At 39.7% G+C, this 25,784-nt stretch overlaps 1 protein-coding gene across 6 annotated transcripts in view; it reads left to right on the forward strand.

Annotated features, from left to right (window-relative positions):
* The window catches only part of ARL15 (ARF like GTPase 15), a 191,956-nt gene extending 168,867 nt beyond the window's left edge, over positions 1-23,089 (forward strand). For all 6 annotated transcript variants that reach the window (XM_079995139.1, XM_079995138.1, XM_079995140.1 and 3 more), the window contains one exon: positions 22,819-23,089. In XM_079995139.1, coding sequence (XP_079851265.1) covers positions 22,819-22,971 — 153 coding nt within the window. In that variant the 3' untranslated portion in view covers positions 22,972-23,089. The remainder of the gene's footprint in view (positions 1-22,818) is intronic.
* Positions 23,090-25,784: the final 2,695 nt, after the last annotated feature.

Raw genomic sequence — 25,784 nt, forward strand, 5'->3', positions numbered from 1 at the left:
ACTTATATTCTTTATGAGCAGGTATCTAAGTGACAAGCAGACATTGCTCCCGGGTAAGAGTGGAAGGATTGAAAATAATTCATTTCTTCAGTATGTAGAGACATTTCAGATTCTAGTATAACACCAGAAACAAGTTTTGCATTTCTTCAATTAGAGGTCAGTTACAAAATAGAGTTGTGCTTATTGGGCTAAAAGCTTCATTTGATTCATCGTGCTATTGCTGTAACGTTGTGAGATTGCACACATTCCTCTGTGTACAGATTATTCTATGCAAAGTGTTACTGTACTAGTACTATGGAGGCGTTCAGGTGTGGTTAGTTCACATCTCCCTGCCCCTTGAAGGGGATTTTGTATGTAGCAAAGGGTGATTTCCCACACATACTTTTCCCTCCTCACGAGAAGGTGATTTCCCCACCCCTCCACCCCCTGCATGTTTTTTCCTCTTGTGGAGGTGGAGAACAGCTGCTTGCTCTTAGGGGCATATCAGTAAGAGAGATGGTTCCTTTCACTTAGAATGAAGTTTATGAGATTTCTTGATCCCTGTGGTTGCATAATCTTGGACCAGCTACAAGAAAAGATCTGTCTTCTTTGCAGGCAGACTTTACCTATGATGTAGCTATCTGTTCTTGAGTAGGCCACCCATGAAACACACCAAGCTCACTAAGTCTGGTTAAGCGGCCCAGATCTGTTCCTTCTCCCCTCTACCCTGCTGATCATTGCTTCCAGATAGTTGTAGTGTACGCTAGTAGCTCAATCAGTCATTGGAGGCTATGGGGAGTCTACTTGTTTTAAGTTGGCCTTCAGGGAATTAAATCTGTCCTGAAGCCTGTTTGGGTTTTCTTGCAGTGATATGCTGTGTTTTGAAATGATTTTATGGCTGCCTTTGTTTGTTGGGATTTTAATTGTTTAATATAAGAAGATAGTGAAGTTTTAACTATGTGGCGAGCTACCTGAAGCAGGGCAAAAATCTTTTTAAATAAATCATAAAGAAGCATGTGGTGCTGAGCCTAGAGCGTTGGCATCCACCAGAGAGTGTCAGGGATGTAAAAATGGGTGAAGACCACAGAATAGAAAGTCAGAGAAGGGTGATGGCCTGCTCAGTCATTTAATTAAGTAATACTGGCATAACTAGCTTCACTGTATCACAACAGCTGCTGCTGCTGTTGGCTTGGGTGGTCCTGGGAACAAACTGGATGTGACTTACGGGATCTGTGATTGGATCTCCAAACATTTTTTCCTTTCCTGCCCCCCCCCCAACTTAAAAGCAGCTGTGGGTCCCCCTAATTCTGACTGGAACTGTTGTACTGGAGGAGAGGGTGTTTAAACTTTCCCCTTCAACCTTGCACACCCTAAAAAAATCAAAACCACATAGTGCCACTTGGTGTATCCATATTTTTCTTCCTCAGCAGAAAAGATTTAGATGAGGGGGGGGGGAGGAAGTCTGGGTTCCCCAACTTTCTTGAAATGGAAAAAATCTGGAGACCCAAGCAGAAATAACCCAGTGCTAAATTTATTTTAGCCCTTAGTTGACCTGCTTCTGAGCATTGATAACACCATTACCTTGTGAGTTTATACTTTTTTTTTTTTTTTTAGGCCAGTAGTGCACAGAGAACAAAACCTGGTAAATTTCATTCATATTCTGTTATAGCTGTTGGAGCTAGAATTTCACAGAAGTAATAGTCATCCAAATTGTTAGTGGATGAGAAACAGTCAGTAACTGAACCCCTTTCTACAGAGTCTTCATTGGGAGAGTGTTCATCATGGTGCAGTGTTTAAGGATCCAAATACACCTGTACTATTTTGTAAAGTAATTCTATTTCTTACAATAATGAATTGTAGCATACACAGACATACTCATTTTGGAAGCTGCCCCGTACTATGTCAGGTTATTGGCTACACATAGCGGAAGGTATTTTCACTTGCAAATATAAAAAGGTAAAGGTACCCCTGCCCGTACGGGCCAGTCTTGACAGACTCTGAGGTTGTGCGCCCATCTCACTTAAGAGGCCAGGGGCCAGCGCTGTCCGGAGACACTTCCGGGTCACGTGGCCAGCGTGACATCGCTGCTCTGGCCAGAGCCAGAGCCGCACACGGAAACGCCGTTTACCTTCCCGCTGGTAAGCGGTCCCTATTTATCTACTTGCACCCGGAGGTGCTTTCGAACTGCTAGGTTGGCAGGCGCTGGGACCGAGCAGCGGGAGCGCACCCCGCCGCAGGGATTCGAACCGCCGACCTTTCGATCGGCAAGTCCTAGGCGCTGAGGCTTTAACCCACAGCGCCACCTGCGTCTGTACTGGAGACCAAACATTGAAATACTTGTTTAGTTTTCTTATAAGAACATGAGAAGACTCTGCTGGGTCAGGCCAATGGCCCGCATAATCCAACATCCTAATCTCATAGTGGCCAACCAGATGCCTGTGGCAAGCCTTCAGGGAGGACCTGAGCATCCTTCAGTTGGGCCAGCTCTTCTGTGGTTGGTTCCTTTTGACTTCTGGAGGTGCAGTTGCAGGAAGGGGCATTCTCTCTGTGAATAAATCTTCAGGAGAAAAAAGAAAACACATTGCATGTTTCTAATTGGGCACGATAATACAGAAGTGAGCCATTTGACATAGTTTTGCTGATAGGCAGCCAGGAATAGCTAGTGGCAGTCTGTTAATTAGGCTCTGAACCATTTCGAACAGTCTAGTGTTAAAGTTGTTATGCACGCTGCTCTTTGTGTGCTGAAATGGGGAAAGAACGGTTTGTTGGCATCCTGTGTGTTAATGTTGGTTGAGATTATGTTGTCACTTTTACGTTGATTCTGTGATACAATATCAAATAGTTTGCTAGATTTGGTATGACCTTTGGACTTAAACAACAAAAAGAGTCTTCTAGACATAGCATTGATTAATGTATTAGCTGACACTGTGTAGAGTTTTAAGATTCTTTTGCTTCATTTTTAACATGTATTGCCTTTTATTTGCACACTTTACCTATAACAAAGGAAGTTGCTACAAATAGCTTCATTTTTAGCTTATTTCTGCCCAAGATGCCCTGCTTGCAGAACTGGTATCCCTAATCAGGTAGGTCATAGGAACTATGCATTGTCTTTCCCTCTCCCCTAAATCTAACTATCCTTGTAAACTTGTAGAATTAATGCATGTATGTGTTCTGTCCATTAGTTTGGCAACCCACTTCTACCTATGTGGTCCTCTTAAGTAACAGGGCACTAAAGCCATTAGAGATGTCAGGTTCTGATGTAATCCCACCTTTGGGTATCTGGCATCTGGTCTTGGGCAGCTTGAACAGGGTATATCTGTCCATTTGCTCTAAGAAAAAGCAAAAAGCTCCATATTTCCACATTCCTCACACCTTCTCCTCCTCTTCTGCTGTCTCCTTGCTATCTGTCTCTTCTTGCATTGTCACTGCAAAAAAAATATCAGAATTCAGCGTCAAGTCAAATACAGACAAGTGCCAGTCTTGCATGGCTAAACTCTCTGACTCTAACAGCCAAAGCAAGTGCCTCTTCTATCTGAGTGAATTCCATTTCTGGAAACTTTCCAACACTGTCTACAGTGAAATTAACTTCATCTGCCTAAGAGAAAGTGGATAATTGGGGAACAAGGTAACTCTCACACATTGTTTGCTTTATGATTTTATATTTAATAAAAGAAAATGCTTATCTCTATGTACATTTCCCACATAGTGGACATCAAGCAGCTCTGTGGAACAATAGTGCCCCAATTTCATTAGCTGGGGGAGGGACCACAGTGGTGTTTGAAATTTGGCTTTGGCTGTGGCTGGTAACTTTTAGTAAGCCTCTTTGGTTTAGTGGATATGTGTAAAACACAATAATGCCCATTTCAGGTATAATAATTCCACCAGGCATTAGGTTGGAGGATTTTGTAATTATTATTTTTAAAAACCTATCCCAAATCTAGGATATCTTAATTTAAATACAACTGTGTATGCTGTTTATATGCTGAAATAAATTTTGTAGATGTCTATATGTGGTAGTACTTTTAATGCGGCTTATGCTTGTTGCATGGACAGTAGTCGGTAAACAAATTTCCAAAACCTGAATGCTGTCCATTTTGGTTTATTTCTTCAGAGAATTGGAACATGAATCTCAAGGATTTTGTTATAAAATTTTATGGTGTTCTATCAAGTCACCTTGGAGGAATTAATAGAGATGCAGTTGAAAAAATACATTGTCTCTGTGTCTGGGAAAGCATTCATTTGGTCCTGGCATCATTGGGGGATAGAGGGCTTATTCTACGAAGAAAATAGTATCAGGACAAGCCGTGGTGATTACTTACTATGTTGGCTGGCCACCCTTATGTAAATTACCACTGAAAGAAAAATAAGCTAATTACTAAAATAAATCAGCTCCTATAGGTAATAATACTGATTACAAAAGATGGTATCCAGTATTAGCCCTGCTCAGAGTAAGCCTATTGTAGTTAGTGGACCTGACTAATTTAGGTTCATTCATTTCAGTAAGTCTACTTTGAGTAGGACCAGAATTGGAAACAACTCCAAGTTAAGATCTCAAATCAATTTGGTAAACTAATTCCCAGGCATGCAATTTAAAGGTGTTAAAAGTTTCTGTTTGTGGGTAGGGAGATGAAGAGGTTACAAATAGAGAAGGATCTGTTTTAATGCAAAGAGATGAATGGTTCATTTTTCATAGAGTCTGCTTTGGCTTTCCTGCCACTTCAGACTGTGGCATTAGCCCCTTCACGTTGCTTCTGAGAGTGCTAAACTAGAAGCAGTATTGTAAACAAAGGGAACAGGGAAATGATATATGCATTACTCAGTTCCTTTCCATTTTAGACAGCTGAACACCTCCAGCATGTTGCATACTGCCATTTAAACCCACCCGCTGAAAGCAAAAGCATCCAGGAAGACTGTGAATGGTGGTTTCCCCCCCATAAGAATAGTTATGTTTCGACCTCCTGGAACTTCTTTTGGTTGTTGTTGTTTTTTAAAGCAGCCACCAGAAGATTGGTTTATAATAGAAGAGTTAAGGGCATGGCAACTTTCCAAATTCCCATAGTCGGTAAACCCAGATGTTACCTGTCAAGTTGCTCATAGCTTTAACAGATCTGTCACAAGGTCAGACAAATACAATTTCCCCATTACTTTCCTTGGCTCCTTTTCTTAAGTCCTCAGTTAAGATCAGTGGAAGAGTTGAATCACAGTCATTGACCTCATGTATTTAGTTACGTTGCTTTACTCTGATGTTTTAAAAATTTCAGACATATATTGGGCTTTAAAACACAAAGAGCAATATAACATAAACCATTTTGTGGGCTTGTACCACATGCTTTAGTCTATTTCTGCAACTGGCGTATGATAAGAGCCTGGCTCCCTTTAATGTGTTTATGTGTTATAAAATGCAGCTTCAAACATTGTTATGGATGTATATTAATTGATAATTCCCAATGCATTTTTTGAAATATCAGAATTGTAACTAAGAGAGGAAGTGGAAAATACATATATATGGGTTATAGGAACTGTTGTTGCTTGTCTATCCATCTCTTGCATAATGTTTAAAATCAATATTGGAATATGTATACAAAACACAACTGGCATGATCTAGCCAACATGAGGTGCTCTTAGTATTTCAGTGTAATTGATCCACAGATGTACTTTAACTTCCTTTGAAACAGATGGAAATTAAAAGGGTTTCCTTCTGAACAGATTAGGATATTTCTAGTATCCAAGTAGATTCTTCTTGATGTGAAACTGTTCTAGAATTTGTACTTAAGTATATTGAGCATATTGTTTTACATTCTTTTACATACGTTCTGTTTTCAGTTGGTTAGATTAATGTACCCTGATATCGGGTACTGACTACACTCACACATAACGCTAAGCCAAACCATGGCTGGCACAAATACGCTGGCTCCCAAGGAGGAAATTACAGCTGCTTTTCTCCTCCCTAGACGTTCTAGCTCAGTGCAGGGCAGCAGCTAAGCTAACATTTGGCTTAGCTTGTCACCCAGACTAGGATCATGCTTGAGCAAATTGTTTCTTCTTGGCTGCAGATCATGGTAAAGAAAGAAGGGACCTTAACTACTATCCTAGGTTCAGATAACATGATAAGCTAAACTTTAGCTTAGCTGCCCTCCTAAAAGGACTCCAAATGCTTCATAACCTTTGGCATTTATTAACATGTGCATTTATAAATTGCCTTTATAAAACTAGCTGTCATTGTGTTGTATATTTGAGTACTGAAATGATTTGTTCCATATAAGCCTATCATCTAGTCATGGATTTGTCATGACAGTTTGAAATATTCACATACAGTGAAAACTCCTTGTTGTGACTTATTCTCACCCATAATTGTATGGTTTTCAGTAGCCTTTTGGTTCTTCTAGGATTTCCAAGCACAGGTATAAATGTAAGACATAAAGGAAAATATCTTGATGCCAAGTCTAGTCAAATTCATTTTCATTTGCTATAAATATTGGGCTGTCTGGAGTCATCTTCACTATCATGTAGCTGAACTCCCAGTTTGCTGCACACATTTTAATTTGTCTATTACTAGTCTGCTGCCAGGCAGTAATAAAAATATATTAACTTTCTGATCAAATGTTATGGTCTCTCTCATTTTCTTTCTAGATGGTTTATTTTTCCACATTATTCTTTAATTTGTTCATTGTTAATAGGTTTTAGTATCTTATCACATTGATTTGGTGCCAAACAGAAGCCCTAGCTATCTTTTGAACATCTGTTCAGGCTATTAATAGTCTACACTTTGATTTTTCAGACAGTTGTAAATGTGAAGCAAAGGCACAAACCTGGCTCATTACTTTTCAGTCTTTATTTCTTTTTTATGTTTAATTTTTATTGAGTATAGATTGTACACATACATATATTCTTGAGTTATTTACAACATAAATTCTTAAATTAATACATTATACAGTACATCTACCCATACAAATATTTTTCCACCCATGACTTCCCACCACCTCACTGCGGCTTACTTTTCAGTCCTTATTATTCAGTATATATGCACCTCTCTTAGCTCTTTTATGTGCAGGTCCTTCTACAAAAAAGCCTGAAGCTTAGGGAACATTTTTGTTTGAGTGGCTGCAAGTGGGTGGAATTAAACTGATATTGTGGGGACAGGCTTGCAGTATCTGTTATGTGATTTGGGAGTGGCATCATAGAGCCTATTTAAATATAGCTATTGAGATGCATTTACTGTATGTGTTGTAACTTATCTTAAACCTCCTAAAAACATACAGTGACATCAAACATATAAACAGAAGGAATGTGGATTTGTTCCATTTACATAACCTGTTGTCACTTGTTACCTTTGCCATTCTCTTTGTCAACTGGACCCCCTTTTCCCCTCCAATATTTAAACCGAGGCTGTAAATACTTTGTGATGGGAACCTGGATCCTATGTATGCCTTGGAGCACTTTCTTGACTGTTTATACTGTCTGTGCACTCCTGACAACTTTCCAAAGTTCAGAATCACAAGATTCACTTGCTTCCTTAGAACCTCCATCACAACTGAGACCTTCATAGCGCTCCCACCTGCAGATATTGGCGGGGGGGGGGGGGCAGGTGGGACCTCTTTCATGGTTGCTCATGGACTGTACAGCTTTTCCCCCAAGGAGATCTTCCTGACATCTTGCAATTTGATGTAATTTAGTTGGGCACAGTCAGTTGCTTAAATACTTTTTGTTTTCCTTCCGACTCTGGTAATATATTACATTTTATGGCTCTGCTCTTCCTTCTGACATGATTTCATATGGCTGGAATTAACAACATTGTAATATGTTGTATTAGTCTTTTATAATGTGTCTTATAGTATCTTAAACTGCCTTGAGTGCAATTTGTAGAGTGGGGGCATATCTATATCTCTATCTCTATCATCTATATCTATTTAAGAGAAATAATACAAAAGCCCTAATCACCTGGCCTACCAACTTTCCCCTATATAAGCTAGTCTTCCCTTCCAATTGAAGAAACATTCAGCCTCACACAATTATAATTGCATGAGGCAAGGGAATGGGGCTAGGCACATCTACAGTGAAGCAGCCTCCTGAACATAGGCTTGCAGCTGATAAACACAACCAGCATCTCTTTGGCTGTGGGGTGCAGGGGCTTATGCAGGATGGGCAAGTGGACCCACTCACCTGCCTTGCATGGTTGTAGTCACATGAGGCAAAATGCCCAAATACGGCCAGTGAAGAGCACTTATAAGAAACAAACAAATAGTCAGAAGCAAGAGCCTGGTACTTGATAGGCAACTTGTTATAGTTACCAGTCAGACTTTCCTCATGTCCTGCTCCACAGAGCAAAAGAACGTCCCACCATGCAAAGTCAGACTACATAACATGTGAAGTGGCCTCTACTATCTGTATTGTCCACGTATTCATGATCCGACTTTCTGTAAACATGCAAGTGCCTTGCTCTCCATATGGTTATCAAAAGAAAAATGTGATGTTTCTACTATGCTCATTCAGACAGTGCTCAGTTATACCAATAGCTGCTCACATGAGCAATTCAGCATTTGAGTAGTGAACTGCATCTCCTTTTCCTGTAAACATGAAGTCACAGCTAGTGAACTAACTTGCTGTGCTCCCTTATCACTCAAAAAATTTACACTTGAAATGGGTTACTGTATTCTTGAAATGGCTCTTGAGTTCACCTGGCTCTATTGCACAGATTTTCCTTGGCTTCAGACACTGAATCTTCCATCGTATTCCGCCTTTGTAATTTAATCCACTTCACCTCTGTTTAACCTTACAACAACTTAATCTAGATGCATCCCAATACTAACGTATATTAAAATGACTTTGTTCAATCCCTCAACAAGTGTTCACCAGCTGTACTACTAAAATAGATAGGGCAACATCAGTATTGACCATATTACTTCAAAAATGCAGATGCCAAGTTTATTCAAATCTGCTTTGCTTTGATGTTATCTGCATAAAAAATAATTCTGAAAATAATTCAATGAAGATATAGAATTCAGAAAAATGAAGTTGATAGCTAAGCAAGAGGGCACTGTGCCATCTCATGCATAGTGATAAAGTAGCAGAGGGGAGACCAACTACCACAATTACAGTAGGAAAAATAATTTAACATTTTAGCAGACTGTCTCTTCAGCATGTATGGTGTTAATATTTAAAACTCATTGAATCATGGCACTTTTTGGCAGAAATTAATGGTACATCTCTGTTCTGTTAGCATATGTATATTTGTGTTTCGTCCCCAGCAGTTCTTCCAGGAATGACTTGGCAGCTTCATAGCTACTATGTTAGTGAAGTTAATTGTCACGGCAAAATGATAATATTATGAAGCTAATACTTCCAGGATGTAATGGAGACTTTGCAGTCTCCAATAGAATCAAATGTTACAGACAGTCTGGGTTTTTAGGGTGCATTAATTTTGCCGAGTTGCTTGTCTGCCTTGCATTGACACAAGCTGCAGATAGGATGGCAGATGATCCATGTAAAATAAACCTCCCATTATTCATCTTGGCTGGGATGAACTGAGAAATATTTTTGAACCTCTTTGAAAATGACTCTGATATGGGAATTGCAATTCTTGCTGTGTGTGTTCAAAACATACGCAAGTATTAATTGTCCTAACTGTTGAACAGTTTCTGGTTCCTTGCCTCTGCCTCAAATTCATATTCTGTACTGCACATCTTTTGCAATTTTTGGCAATCATATACTGTACATTTGTTTAGTCCTTCCAGCTTGGCTACATCATTTCTGATCTGGGCACTCCTCACAGCCCACTCGTTTCTTGTTATATTTTGTTTTTGTTTTATTCCAGCCTTCAAAACCAGACAGGATGCTTCATGTATTTTCTGATGCTGAAACAAACTTCCACCTTAGGAAATCTGTGTAGCCTCTCATGTAAACATACTACAATATACAAAAAACATACTGCTGTGTTATGACTAATTTATATACTACTTTTTGACCCAAATGCCTCCAATCAAACAATCAAAGCATAGCAAAATCGTAGTAAAACAGCAGAAAACAAAAACGCAATTGCACTGAAAACATACAGTGGTGCCCCGCAAGACGAATGCCTCACAAGATGGAAAACCCGCTAGACGAAAGGGTTTTCCGTTTTGGAGGTGCTTCGCAAAACGAATTTCCTATGGGCTTGCTTCGCAAGACGAAAATGTATTGCGAGTTCCTGTGTTTTCCCCCCCTTTCCCCCCCTTTTTCTAACCCGCTTAACAGCTGATCCGCTAAGCCGCTTAACAGCTGATCCGCTAAGCCGCTTATCAGCTGATCCGCTAAGCCGCTAATAGCGCTAATCCGCTAAGCCGATAATGGGCTTGCTTCGCAAGACGAAAAAACCGCAAGATGAAGAGACTCGTGGAACGGATTCTTTTCGTCTTGCGAGGCACAACTGTATTGGGAACATCTGCAAATAAGCAGAAGAAACATCAATCAAACCAGCCCTGTCTCTCAACTAGGATGTACACATTCTCCTCCCCATCCTCACTTCGGAAGACGTGATCTACCAATCTTTTCCAAAATGGTTACTCTTTTACTTTAATTTTATTTAACTGTCTAAGAAGCATATGGTTCTTGTTCAGTGCTTTTGACACAGTTGTTTGTCATTTTCCTTCTTTCTTGCTCTAGTTTTAGCGCTTTGTGAAATTTTTCTTCTCATACAGTGTTTCTACCATAGTTACCATGCTTTCCGCCATCAAGAATACATTCTCCCTTTCCTTTCTTCTGTCTATCAGGGCTCCTCAATGGTCAGGTGATTTGCTTTTTTATTATCCTTTAGATTGGGGTGGCCCACTGGCTGGATCAGGTCCTCCAAGCCATTTGAAGTGGCTCACCTGGATAGCTCAGTCAGTAAAACATGAGACTCTTAGTCGCAGGGCTGTGGGTTCAAGCCTCACGTTGGGCAAAAGGTTCCTGCACTTCAGGGGGTTGGACTAAATGACCCTTGTGGCCCCTCCTAACTTTATAATTCTTTGTCCAGTCACCCATGCAAAGGCTTCCGCTGACACGACTCATTAGGTAAATCCCCACCCATAGATTTCTCATGGTGCTTTTGCACTAGCAAAATATCATTTTATGCTACGATCACTAAGTGGTGAACATTCACTTGTGTGAATCAGCCCTCAGTAGCTAAAGGTATTTTTAAATTAAGTGTTACCAGTGTTGATGTGCTCAAGAAGGCTTATAGATGTCTGTCCTAGATAGACTTGGCGTCCCAATAGTCAGAGAATTTGCAGCCAAACCAAATTCTGGGCATCTTTTTTGGTAGTGCCAAACCATGGGAAAGCACAGGCAAAGTTTTCTGATAGAGCCTAAAGCTATGTGAAAATTAACTTACTAATAGAGTACACATTCACAGACAGACAAACCTTTGGGGCCCTGGAAGTGTGGAAATACTAATTACTGCCACAATTTGTTTTGCTGGGTGCTGCTTTGTATAAATAAATGTAACAGGGTTATTATGACATTTGGTACAACTGAAGAGATGTTTGGTGTGGTTTACCAGGCAGTTTTTAAAAATACAATAAATAATTAAAACAATAAGTTTATAACAGCAGAACTTTTAAAAATAACACTGGAAATTAAAGTAGCAAGTCAGCAATCCTTAAAGCCTGGGCAAATGAAAAGGTCTTCATCTGGTGCCAAACAAGAAAATAAAAATTAAAAAAATCACTCAGCACCAGGCAGGTTTCCCTGGAGAGAAAATTCCAGAGCCAGGGCGCCACATAGCAACACAACACCATATAGCACCAGAATGCAACATGGAGCTCCTTCATGTACTATGATCCTAACAACTGTATGATTCAAACTCCTTGTTGTGTATCTCTAAAACCGTAATTGTGACTTTCTGCAACTTTGTATGTGCTGTTTTTTGTGTGTGTTTGTGTGATTCACTGTTGCTTTAAGGCAACAGGTTTCCGCAGTTCCTAACCTGTATAATTTTTGAACAAATCTCTCTCCCCACCCCCTTTGGGTAAGCCCAGGCAATTTGCTCTTCTGTATTACCTGTACAGTACCTTGATCAATCCTCATACACTTTTTAAAAGAATATAAATGTACTTACCAGTCGGGATACAAAAAAAAAGTAAATAGTTGGGCACACTGAACAGAGTTTGGGGCATGAATTTCTCATGCAACAGTACCACCACCTTCCATTGTTGCATGATAAAACCAAAGCCACTAAGACAAACACATACTTTGAATCCTGACCATATAAATCACAGTTCATTATAAACTATGATGCTACGGCCTCCTCATCTCCTCTGAGTCTGAAATCATAAGAACCATACTCTAGGCATATACTGGCATTGGGGAATCACTCTGCAGCTGCATTTGCCAATTTGATTTGAATTTTCTATCTTCACTGTGGTGGACTAGGCACACTCTGAAACAAGGCATTTTTATTACCTCTGTGTAATCTGAAGCTTCATTTCTTGTTGTTCTCCTGACACTTATGCCTGTTTCCTCTTTCAGATTCCAATGTGGCACATTGCCTGTGGTGTGAAAGACAAGATGAAGAGAGATTCATTCCATGAATCTGTCTGCAGCTGGTCTTATTTTAAAAACAAAACAGTGTGGCTGGCACTCTTTGGTGGGTGCTAATCATCCGGTGGCACAACACAGACTAGCCTTTCGGGGTTTGAAATTTGAATCTACTCCAAAGCTTGAACTTTTCCAGTTGGCAGAACAGTTTGCTGTTACATTATCTCCCAGTGCTAGCGTATAAACATTTTTGTAGCACATATTTATTTATTCTTCACTGATACTCCCATTACCCTCTTTTCAACTTGGCATCTTGCATTTCCAGGGGAAAATGTCTTATTCTGGAGTACAAATAGAATAATGAAAACAATAATTTTAGTTCAGTTGACTTTCTAAGGATGCAAATTGCTCATTTTGGAGCTATATGAACTTAACAGTGAATGTGCTCTGAATGAGTGACAGTTTTGCGGCATCACTTCCAGAGGGTCAGTCCTGCTGCTAATGGCATATAAGGGATTTCTTACAAACAAACCTTAGTTCATAAATCCTACATCAGGAACTAGCGGATAGGTTTTTTTCCCAGGCAATCATCTTTACAAGAATGTTAAATGCACTGTGTGACTCGTTTGCTGTGAAGGATCCTAGAGATCTCTCTTGAAGGAAGTGGGAATCATCTCTCTTTTGGGTTATGGAAATATCATATTCTCTCAACCCTAAAACCACAATCTCTCATAGGGAAGATACAATCTCCCTCCAGCCCAGCTAGCACATCAGTTCTAATTTAGTGATGCTTAGAAAAGGAACGTAAGAAGAGCCCTGATGGATGGAGCTGAAGATCCGTCTAGTCCCACATCCTGTTCTCACAGTTGTTATAGTTGTTGTTATTAATTTTATTAAATTTATATACCACCCTTCTTCCAAGGATCACAGGGCAGTTTACAGTATAAAAACATAAAAACACAGTTACTGATCCATAAGAAGATCTCCTCTTATTCCATGACTTTTAAGCTTAAGTTTGGTGAGATGCTTTATCAAAAACTTTTTGAAATTCTAAGCAGATAGTGTTGACTGGATCACCTCTATATGTTTGTAGGCACTATCAAATACCCTTAAAGGGCTAAAGAGACAATACTTACCCTCACAAATGCCATGATGGTTCTGCTTCAGCCAGACTTATTCTTCTCTATATTTGCTTGGTAATTTGCTTGGTAAATTGTTGTGTAGGTATTATGGATAGCTGATAAATTATGTATATGCGACTTAACTAATGGTGATTAAGTTCTGTTTCATAGTCACACACACATGTCATTTTGTTCCTTTTTGTCTTATTTTTTAAAGAGATGTTTAGAGATAAAGTGCTACCATATTATAACACTTTAAGGTCCCTTGTTGTACTCAGAAGCACTGTTGTCCATGATTTTAGCACCGTATCTCGCTTTTGGTGCTTGACTGTGGCCAGGATTTAAGCTGCAAACTGTCAGCTATGCACAGAAATCACATAAACTGTGTCATATTCAATATAATAGTATTTACAAGCTGGTCCTACGTTTAAAAGATTTGGGGGGGGGGTGTTTTCCTCCCAGTTCCTTATCTTATTTTTCAAATACATTATATTGTATGTCTTTGTGATGTTTTAGAGGGAAGCTGTGTCGTGAAGTAACACTAGACCTTACAGCCCTTGACATGGAAATTGCAGCATAATCTACTGGTATGCAGCCTCCTTGGTTCCTGCATGGGACATGGCTATAGTTGATGAGTTTCTCATTCAACTAACCCTCGACCTCATAAAATTGGACCCGTACTTGAAGCCCACCCTTTATAATGCCAGGTTTTTTTCTCATTTTCAGCCCATGCAGTTAACTTGTATCTAGTTTAAAAATAGTCTTTTAAAAGAATCAATTTCATGGTGAATGCATCTAGTCAAACAAGCCATTTAAACAACATATTACTCGTGTGTAGCAGACCATTTTACAAGTACCTGATAGTTTTACAAGCCTTGTTTCAGACAGGGTAATTGGTTGTCTCTGATATTCGAGTTTGGGACTTAGACTCATTAACTTATTTCAGTGAACAGAATATTATCCAGTTTTGTTGTATACCAGGTGCCATTCTTAGTGCCACTCATATTTTTTTATATAATACAAATAGGATGCAAGAGTAGAGGCTTAACTTTGGGATACAAATAAGCTAATTAAATGCTATCACCCTTCCGGCTTTTCACTAGGTGTGAGATATCTCACAATATATCTAATTATGATCTCAGTACTGTTTAAGTAAAATTGTCATCATCTCTTACTCTATATGTGTATTTGGCTTTGTAATGCAGGTATTGGCTTGGATCCAAAAATGCCTTGCACAAACAGAAAGGAACTTCCGCAAGGGATCCCTGCCAAATTCTTCTGATTTCCTCCTGCTGCTCCCTGTGTCTCATCCCTCCTCCCATATCAGAGGATTCCTTGATCCCCAGGAGTGTTTGAGCAGGTTCAGGGGCTATAGCCAGGAAACCCCCATTGCTTGAGAAGAGTTCCACTCATTCTTCTTTGGATCCAACTCGTCGAGTATATGTGTGGTTTTGTGGCTTTAAAAAATGTGCTGCGCATAGTAAGATTGCTTTGGGTAAAGGAATTCCAGTATCATAGTTATCCTACATTTGTGGGTATCTCCACTCACTGCAACTGAAGAATAATTGCCAAGTTCACAGTTTGTTCCCTCCATGCAGTAAATGTGGCATGCTCTGGATCAAGACAGTGGAATAAACAATTACAATCCAGTTGGGAGCAAATGTTTCAAATGCATGTGCTATTTGTCATTATCTATTAGGTAACATTTTAAAATGGCAACTAGCAAATAGAGCAGGGCAATTTTAGCAACATTGGCAGAGTTAGTAAAACTGGGGTGGTAGTGTACATGTAGTTAAAATGAGAGCTGTTTTACACACACACACACACACACACACACACACACACACATACACACACACACACACGATAGGAATCAGCTTCCATTGATCTTGCATGCTGATAGCAGTAGCTATACCTAAAGCACTGACACCAGTGGCGGATTTTGGGCTCTCACATTTCAGCAGCACCCTGTGCAATACCAACATTGGGCGCACCCTCCCCACCTCTTGCCTTCCATTCTAAGTCATTGTTGCGGTGCCCCCCTCGCAGCTCAGTGCCCAGTGCAGGCAAACTGGTCACACTCCTCTAAATCTGCCTCTGCTGGCACCCCTTGACCAGATTGTTGTTACCACACCTTTCTAAGATGATTTGCCGTCTCTAATGATTTCCTTTTATTACTTGCAATAAATGACTTTCCTTCTCAGAAGTCTTTATCATTCAGTACTGAAAGGAGGAAGTGAGCCATTCATTTGGGGTTTTTATTTAGAATATTCAGTTATGCTGACTAATGGGGACATAGTTATATGTGCTACGTCCTGTAGCTGCAAAACAAGTCCAGATAATCACCCCTCCATCACTGTGCTTGGCAGTTGGTATGAGGTGCTTGTGCTCTTATGCTGTGTTTGGTTTTTGCTAAACCTGGTGCTGTGAAAACATCTCCACTTTGCTCTCATCTGTCCAGAGGACATTCTTCCAGAAGTCCTGTGGTTTGTTCAGATGCAACTTTGCAAACCAAAGCCATGCTTCCATGTTCTTTTTAGAGAGATGAGACTTTCTCCTGGAAACCATTCCAAACAAACCATACTTGTTCAGGCTTTTTCTAATTGTACTGTCATGAACTTTAACATTTAACACGCTGAGGCCTGTAGAGCCTGAGATGTAACTTGGGGTTTTTGCAATCTCTCTGAGCATTGCACGGTCTGACCTTCCTTGTTGTGAATTTGCTGGGATGTCCACTCCTTAGAAGATTGGCAGCTGTCTTGAATATTTTCCACTTTTGAATAATCTTTCTCACTGTAGAATGATGGACTTTACATTGGTTGGAGATAGCCTTAGAACCTTTTCCTGTTTCATGGGCAGCAGCACTTGGTTCTCTAAGAGCATTGTGCCATCTTTCCTCCTTGGCATTGTATTAAAACACACCTGAACGCTCCAGTCCAGCAAACTGCTAAAACTTTGGCTTTTATAGAGGTGGGCACACTTGCTGATGATCAATTAAGCAAGGGCATATGATTAGCAGGCCCTGTCTGCTACTTAGTCTCTTAATTCCTATGGCAGCAGAAAGGGTTACTTAGTTTTTCACACATTATTTCTCCATCTTTATTTCTGTTAAATAAATTATATCATGGTGTAATATGTCATGTGTCAATCATCTATGGTTGTGTTTACCTAATTTTAAGACCTGCTAAGGAACAAATGATTGCTATTATGCCCTGATATGTAAAACCACAGAATTCAAAGAAAGTGCACTTTCTTTTTCCCATGACTATACCTCCAATGTAGAGTGAAGTTGGAGAATCTTTTAACTGCTTTATTGGAGTCTTATATGTACTACCAATTCTCTTTATCGCTGTGGCCAAAAAGAAACTCACTCTCTCTCTCTCTCTCTCTCTCTCTCTCTCTCTCGTGTGTGTGTACAGGGTAAAAAAAATGTTCACAAGAGCAGGGGGTAATATTACTAGAGTTTGGAACATCAAAGAATGTCATGAAATTATAAATTTCCTCTTGTTGCAGCAAATACCATGAGTTAGGCTGTCAACATGGGTACTGTCAGATTAATAAAAGCAAAAATTTGGGCTCTGGTTGATTATTTATGTTACTGAGTAATGAGGATGAATGGTGATTGTCTAAAAGGTTTTCTTTTAGTCATTGCTCTCTGTAAAAGAACAAACAAATTAATATTTAGTATTTTCAAATAATGTGTTTGAAAATTCTTAATTCTATCAGGTAGTTTTACTACCTTGGTAAATACAGGCCCCTGTATAATTAGTGAGGCAAAGAATGCTGCTCTTCCAGGAGGGGTGTGTGTGTGTGTGCTAAGTATTCTTTACATTAGAGGTTTGTGAAAATCTCAGGTTACTCAGCCATTTTTGTCAGCTTAGCACCAGCTGGCTTTGTTATCAAGTGGCTGCGCTAGATCCGTGGTTTGTTATGCTTTGTACAGCTTTTGCTTCCTCTCTGAATATAGCTGTCAGATTGCGTTTGCTGAAACAAGCCACAGTGGTCATTCGTTTTGCTTCAGAATATGCGGTTAATGTACTATCATCCATGCAAAACCTTCATTTTCAGCTAGCCAAAATCATAGCATGCATTCCTATAATTATAGTTCAATTCAGCTTCTTAGTAGTGTGTGTATGTATGAACAGCATTATGGAATTTATTACCTAAGTGGGTTACATTTTTAATGATATACTATTATACTTTGCCTTAACTATGATAGGATTTTTTTTTTGAGAGCGAGAGAGAGAGAGATCCAAATCCCATTGTCTAACTGTTGTTGCTAATTTAGCCACAATAAAACTGATGTAGAAGGGATAATTTGGTAAGATATCATAAGTGTATAGATAGGAGAAAGGGAGCATATTCTTGTGTGTCTCTTCTAACATTGCATTTTTTCAAGTTGCTTCTAAATTATTATTCCTTAATAACTCAAGGAAGTGGTTTAGATGAATGTTGTTGTTGCCATTTGTTTCATTAGTGTTCAAATTATGTTTATCATAAAAAATCTAAATTTAAATAAAAGTCTTTCTCCTGCCTTTCTAAATGGTAATGTCAAGGATTTCATCTGAAGTATGTCTTTAAAGGAAGAATTGAATTCATACCTTAACTAACAAAATTAATCTTCTCCATTTTAAATCACTTTACAAGTAAATAAATATTGCATATAGATTGTATCTTGGTTATACATTGTTGTTGTTGTTGTTTAGTCGTTTAGTCGTGTCCGACTCTTCGTGACCCCATGGACCAGAGAACGCCAGGCACTCCTGTCCTCCACTGCCCCCCGCAGCTTGGTCAGACTCATGCTGGTAACCTCGAAAACACTATCCAACCATCTCGTCCTCTGTCGCCCCCTTCTCCTTGTGCCCTCCATCTTTCCCAACATCAGGGTCTTCTCCAGGGAGTCTTCTCTTCTCATGAGGTGGCCAAAGTACTGGAGCCTCAGCTTCACAATCTGTCCTTCCAGTGAGCACTCAGGGCTGATTTGCTTCAGAATGGAGAGGTTTGATCTTCTTGCAGTCCATGGGACTCTCAAGAGTCTCCTCCAGCACCATAATTCAAAAGCATCAATTCTTCGGCGATCAGCCTTCTTTATGGTCCAGCTTTCACTTCCATACATCACTACTGGGAAAACCATAGCTTTAACTATACGGACCTTTGTTGGCAAGGTGATGTCTCTACTTCTCAAGATGCTGTCTAGGCCTGTCATTGCCCTTCTCCCAAGAAGCAGGCGTCTTTTAATTTCGTGGCTGCTGTCACCATCTGCAGTGATCATGGAGCCCAAGAAAGTAAAATCTCTCACTGCCTCCATTTCTTCCCCTTCTATTTGCCAGGAGGTGATGGGACCAGTAGCCATGATCTTCGTTTTTTTGATGTTGAGCTTCAGACCATATTTTGCACTCTCCTCTTTCACCCTCAATAAAAGGTTCTTTAATTCCTCCTCACTTTCTGCCATCAAGGTTGTGTCATCTGCATATCTGAGGTTGTTGATATTTCTTCCGGCAATCTTAATTCCGGCTAGGGATTCATCCAGCCCAGCCTTTCGCATGATGAATTCTGCATATAAGTTAAATAAGCAGGGAGACAAAATGCAGCCTTGTCGTACTCCTTTCCCAATTTTGAACCAGTCAGTTGTTCCATATCCAGTTCTAACTGTAGCTTCTTGTCCCACATAGAGATTTCTCAGGAGACAGATGAGGTGATCAGGCACTCCCATTTCTTTAAGAACTTGCCATAGTTTGCCATGGTCGACACAGTCAAAGGCTTTTGCATATTCAATGAAGCAGAAGTAAATGTCTTTCTGGAACTCTCTAGCTTTCTCCATAATCCAGCGCATGTTTGCAATTTGGTCTCTGGTTCCTCTGCCTCTTCTAAATCCAGCTTGCACTTCTGGGAGTTCTCGGTCCACATACTGCTTGAGCCTTCCTTGTAGAATTTTAAGCATAACCTTGCTAGCGTGAGAAATTAGTGCAATTGTGCGATAGTTGGAGCATTCTTTGGCACTGCCCTTCTTTGGGATTGGGATGTAGACTGATCTTCTCCAATCTTCTGGCCACTGCTGAGTTTTCCAAATTTGCTGGCATATTGAGTGTAGCACCTTAACAGCATCATCTTTTAAAATTTTAAATAGTTCAGCTGGAATACCATCACTTCCACTGGCCTTGTTATTTGCAGTGCTTTCTAAGGCCCATTTGACTTCACTCTCCAGGATGTCTGGCTCAAGGTCAGCAACCACACTACCTGGGGTATATGAGACATCCGTTTCTTTCTGGTATAATTCCTCTGTGTATTCTTGCCACCTCTTCTTGATGTCTTCTGCTTCTGTTAGGTCCTTTCCACTTTTGTCCTTTATTATGGAAATCTTTGTACGAAATGTTCCTTTCATATCTCCAACTTTCTTGAACAGATCTCTGGTTCTTCCCATTCTATTGCTTTCCTCTATTTCTTTGCATTGCTTGTTTAAGAAGGTCTTCTTGTCTCTCCTTGCTATTCTTTGGAAATCTGCATTCAATTTCCTGTATGTTTCACGATCTCCCTTGCATTTTGCTTGCCTTCTCTCCCCCGCTATTTGTAAGGCCTCATTGGACAGCCACTTTGCTTTCTTGCATTTCCTTTTCATTGGGATGGTTTTCGTTGCTGCCTCCTGTATAATGTTACGAGCCTCCATCCATAGTTCTTCAGGCACTCTGTCCACCAAATCTAAATCCTTAAACCTGTTCCTCACTTCCACTGTGTATTCATAAGGGATTTGACTTAGATTGTATCTTACCGGCCCAGTGGTTTTTCCTACTTTCTTCAGTTTAAGCTTGAATTTTGCTATAAGAAGCTGATGATCTGAGCCACAGTCAGCTCCAGGTCTTGTTTTTGCTGACTGTATAGAGCTTCTCCATCTTTGGCTGCAGAGAATATAATCAATCTGATTTCGATGCTGCCCATCTGGTGATGTCCATGTGTAGAGTCGTCTCTTGTGTTGTTGGAAAAGTGTGTTTGTGATGACCAGCTTGTTCTCTTGACAGAACTCTATTAGCCTTTGCCCTGCTTCGTTTTGATCTCCAAGGCCAAACTTGCCAGTTGTTCCTTTTATCTCTTGACTCCCTACTTTAGCATTCCAATCCCCTATAATGAGAAGAACATCCTTCTTTGGTGTCACTTCTATAAGGTGTTGTAAGTCTTCATAGAATTGGTCAATTTCAGTTTCTTCAGCACCAGTAGTTGGTGCATAAACTTGGATTACTGTGATGTTAAAAGGTCTGCCTTGGATTCGTATCGAGATCATTCTATCATTTTTGAGATTGCATCCCAGTACAGCTTTTGCCACTCTTTTGTTGACTATGAGGGCCACTCCATTTCTTTTACGGGTTTCTTGCCCACAGTAGTAGATATGATGGTCATCCGAACTGAATTCACCCATTCCCGTCCATTTTAGTTCACTGATGCCCAGGATGTCAATATTTATTCTTGCCATCTCATTTTTGACCACCTCCAACTTACCCATGTTCATGGTTCTTACATTCCAGGTTCCTATGCAATATTTTTCTTTACAGCATTGGACTTTCCTTTCGCTTCCAGGCATATCCGCAACTGAGCGACCTTTCGGCTTTGGCCCAGCCGCTTCATCAGCTCTGGATCTACTTGTACTTGCCCTCCGCTCTTCCTCAGTAGCATGTTGGACGCCTTCCAACCTGAGGGGCTCATCTTCCAGCGTCATAACTTTTATATGCCTGTTGTCTTTGTCCATGGAGTTTTCTTGGCAGGGATACTGGAGTGGCTTGCCGGTTCCTCCTCCAGGTGGATCACGTTTGGTCAAAACTCTCCACTATGACCTGTTCATCTTGGGTGCCCTGCTCGGCATAGTTCATAGCTTCTCTGAGTTCTTCAAGCCCCTTCGCCACGGCAAGGCAGTGATCCATGAAGGGGGGTTATACATTACTCATAGGTATATTAGATTTTTATAGATACATAGGTCTGCCATGGGTCTGGATTTTTCCAGACATTACAGGGATTTCAAACGCAGAATGGACATCCAGGGGGGAATTTTGTGGATTTTAGGCAATTCAATCGAAATTTCATGGTTTTTTTGGCATTTTTGTAAAAAGAACTACTACTACTAATACTACTACTACTTTGGGTGAGTCCTGATTTTTACTTTTTGAAATATGGCAATCCTAAAATATAGTACTATATATATATTTAGATTTTAGTCCTTCCCCCCTCGCAATACACTCAGTGCCTTGTACAAATATTTGAGAAATGCCTGCCAAGGCATTATTCTCCTAAATGGTCTTAATCACTATCCAAAGAGCTTGAAATAATGAAATGGGTTCCTATTGTTTTGAACAAAATGTAAAAAAGATTTTTGCTATCTGCTATTACAAGTGAGGCTAATGAAATCCATTGATATGTTGACTATTGGTCTGAGAATAATAGAATCATAGAATATTGTAGAGTTGGAAGGGACCCTGAGATTAAGAGTCTCATGCTCTACTGACTGAGCCACAAGTCATTCATAAGATACTTTGCTCATTCACATGCAAACTTGTTAGAAATATAATGAACTCTTTTTATTCATTATAGAGTTACAAATACAGATGTTGTCACTACTGTCGTTCATTTTATCTTTAGCTGCTATTTTGTGTAAAATTAAAAGGTGGGCCGGGGGCTTAAAAGTTGCAAGTCCAGAGGAATAATTAAAGGGTCTTATTCAGCTTTTACTTATGATGCTATGACGGTCATCCACATGAAACATCTGATTACATAGGATCAACACCTCCAATGATGTTGTCAAGGAAATGGGTGCACTGCAAGTTACCATGATAAATATATTTTCTCTTGTTCAATATATTTTTGCAAAATATATTTCTCTTGTTGATAAGTATTTTGCATTTTGCAACAACAGTACTGCAGGTTAGAAGTTAAGTTCTAATTCTGAAGATGAAATAACGTGTTTCATAATCAGGGGTGGCCTGTATCATAAATTAAATCTAATTCTTTGAAAGATCTTCCTGTGCTTCTGAATGTATTGTTAGAATGGTGTTTTCCAGCAGATCATTCACCCCCAACAAAAAAACACCAGCATGTCACTGCATATAACCTATTTCAAGAACAGCTGTAAAGTAATTCTAAAAATGAGCGTTCAAGATTCTTCCAACACCTTCTGTCTTGAAAAGAAAAGTAAGCCAAAAAGTATATACAACAACTGATTTTTTTGTATTGCTTTTTTACAAAATAGATCAAAAAGTATTTGGAACTTGAACCACTTGCACGAGGAAAACGCTGGATACTTAAGCCTTGCTCCTTGGATGATATGGAAGCAGTAAAAGACAGCTTTGGCCTGCTGATAAATTTACTAGAAGACAGAGACCTTGAGCCTTCAAGAATGTGAAGAAAACTCAGATGGTTCTCAGACAGCATTGTTCCTGTTTGTCTCACCTTCAGCTGAATTATGGTTTGGTATACAGAAGACTGTGTTAGAGCTTGCAATAAATATATTTTTGCATTTAGCCTGGAAAGCTTGTTTATAAGTTCTGTGAATCAGGTTTGTGATTCTTTTCAGTAATGTTGTCTATGCTGAAATGGAGAGAACCTTTAGTTTACCAACAATTCTGTGTACTATATGCCATTTTTATGCATTGTTGTTAGAAGAACCTTAATGCAGAATTTTGCTGCATATACAAAATTTAAAAGAATCTGTAACTGGATACTAAAAGATCTAGTGATGTTCCTGAAAAGAAAATATGTTTTGCAGGTCTCTGGCCATTACTTGTGTAATTATGCGGGATGAGCACACAAAATATCTGGAAATTATAGTTGCTGAGAACCACAGTAGATTCTGAAGCCAAGGAACACATTTTTAATGCAAAGACTAGTCAGAAGCCTTATTGAATGCAAACACCTACCTTTTAACATTTACAGTTTTAATTCTTTTTAGAGACGAACCATTGATTTAGCAGAAGGTGAGGCAATGAGAATAGGCATATCAGTATTTTGTTATCCATCAATTTGGAAGCATCTCAAGTGCTCAAAAAATAGCCTTTGTAAATTGTAGATGTCAGTTAAGCTGATGATTGTGTAAAATTGTGGTGAAATCGGGGCTAACTTCTAGTACAGATAACGCAGCATGAACAATAAGCAGGTTTGAATAATCACTGGATGTATTCTATATAACTAGTATTATGCTAGAAGTCCTAGAAGCCATGGAATTTTTATTTTAATTTTTTTAAGTCAGTGTCTTGGAACTATACTCAAAAGTCTGTGTTTCTTAAATACCCCTATTTTCAGGGGATCCAAGCTGTACCAGACTGAATGTTGGTAGAAAGCTTTTCACCCAGAGCATAGTATGTTTTTGTTGTTGTTTTTGTTATATGTGACAGCACTCCATTTAGTTCCAGGAATGTATACCTTTCTCTCTCCAGGTTTACCTAGTCTTGAAGCCCACAGACTGCTTTAGAGCTCAATACTGCCTTGGTTGTAGCAGTCAGTGGTGCAGCACTATGAAACTGGGCTCTCGGCAGTGGCATTGCTTGTGCGTACCAGGATGGGGGAAGGACAAGGCATCAGCCAGTTTGGAACAGTGCAGGTGCACAGTGGAAGCACCAGATTGGGCCTGCCAGTGGGCCTGCATCACTGTGTCCTCACTGCCATCATGCCTCACCCACATTCCAACCCAGTAGGTGTGTTCATATGTGTTGAAAGCCACCCAGAGTGGCCGGGACAACCCAGCCAGATGGGCAGGGTATAAATAATAAAATTATTATTATCATCAGTAAGTGGCAGTGGCACTGCTGTCAGGAGGCTATCCACCCCACCAACCACTCCTGCATAATACAGCAGTGGATAGCTTTTCATAAGTTGTGTTTGAATGTTGAATATTATATTCTTCTACCAAGTATGGAGTGGAATAGAACTTGGTAAAATATTGCAGCATTGGTGGTTTTGTAGCATTTGGGCATCTTTCTGTATTTTTAGCTTTGTTTTGTTTTAATTTCCAAAGTTAAATGCAGAATATCTTCCACTTGTAATTTTTGTATAATTTACTCTAAGATACTATTGAAAAGTGAAGGGTGTCAAACAATTTCTCAATATATAATGCACTTTGATCTGTGAACCTACTTTTTTTTATTTTTTAATAAACACCGTTGGATTTTTTTGGGTAACATCTGTCATAAGCTGTGAGTTGCTTGTGAAGAATGCCACATGGTACATTATTTAGTAGTTGGGTGACTGCTAAATAGGATTTGGAGCAAAGTGGAGAAAGAGAGCTGAGGGCAATCGGAGGGCCAGAAATTCTGACAACTAAAGGTATGTATTCATTTTGCCATCATATTGTACCCATTTCAAACCTGAAATGCACCTTTTATAGAGACTGGAGCTTCAAATATTTTAAAAAGTGTTATGATTTATCTCCGATCAATAGCTGCCTAATTTATTTGAAAGAAATCAGCGGCATGTGAGGTGGGCTATGGTTCCTTGCATTGACCCAGGTGGTTCCTGGTATGTTATTTTTGACACAGTTGAGGCTTATGTGTGCATTTTAAAATGTGCAAATAAGAGGGGATGTGCAGACAAAGAGGGAACAATATTCTCACTTGCTTTTTACCCCTTAACTGATCCTAATTTCTATTAGTTCAAAGGAGTGTCTTCACCAATAGATGTGCCTCAAACTGTTAAAAGGGGTTTGCCTTCTAGTTTTACGAGGACTATCCACTACTATTAAGGGCTTCAAAACTTGGACAAAAGAAGAGCTGAACTAGCAAAACAGAAAATAAAGCTTTAGCCGCATTGTAATGTAAATATAGACTAGGATTGGAATCCCATGCTCACTTTCTTGAAAGCCCCATTGAACCCACTGGGAGATTCTTATGGTTAAAGTGCATAAGGATGGGTTGCAGAACCTTTATGACAATACCTAATGACAGGGCCAGCCCAAGACATTTTGGCACCTGAAGCAAACCATAAAATGGCACCGCTCCCAACCAGGGAAGAAGGGGTGAGTGAATATCTACATCAGGAACAAGGGAGGAAATCAAGGTCTACATTGCGGCCCCTGTGGATCCTGCCACCTGACTTGCCTCATCTTGCCCCTGCCTAGTACACAGGGAAATATCACTTATCAAACATTTCTGATGAAAATTCTTAGATAACTCCATGTTGCATTTCATACTGCAGGGTGAAACAATACCTCATATCTGTTAAAGG

Source organism: Podarcis cretensis, assembly GCF_951804945.1.
Source record: "Podarcis cretensis genome assembly, chromosome: 11".
In the NCBI taxonomy this organism is placed as follows: domain Eukaryota; kingdom Metazoa; phylum Chordata; class Lepidosauria; order Squamata; family Lacertidae; genus Podarcis; species Podarcis cretensis.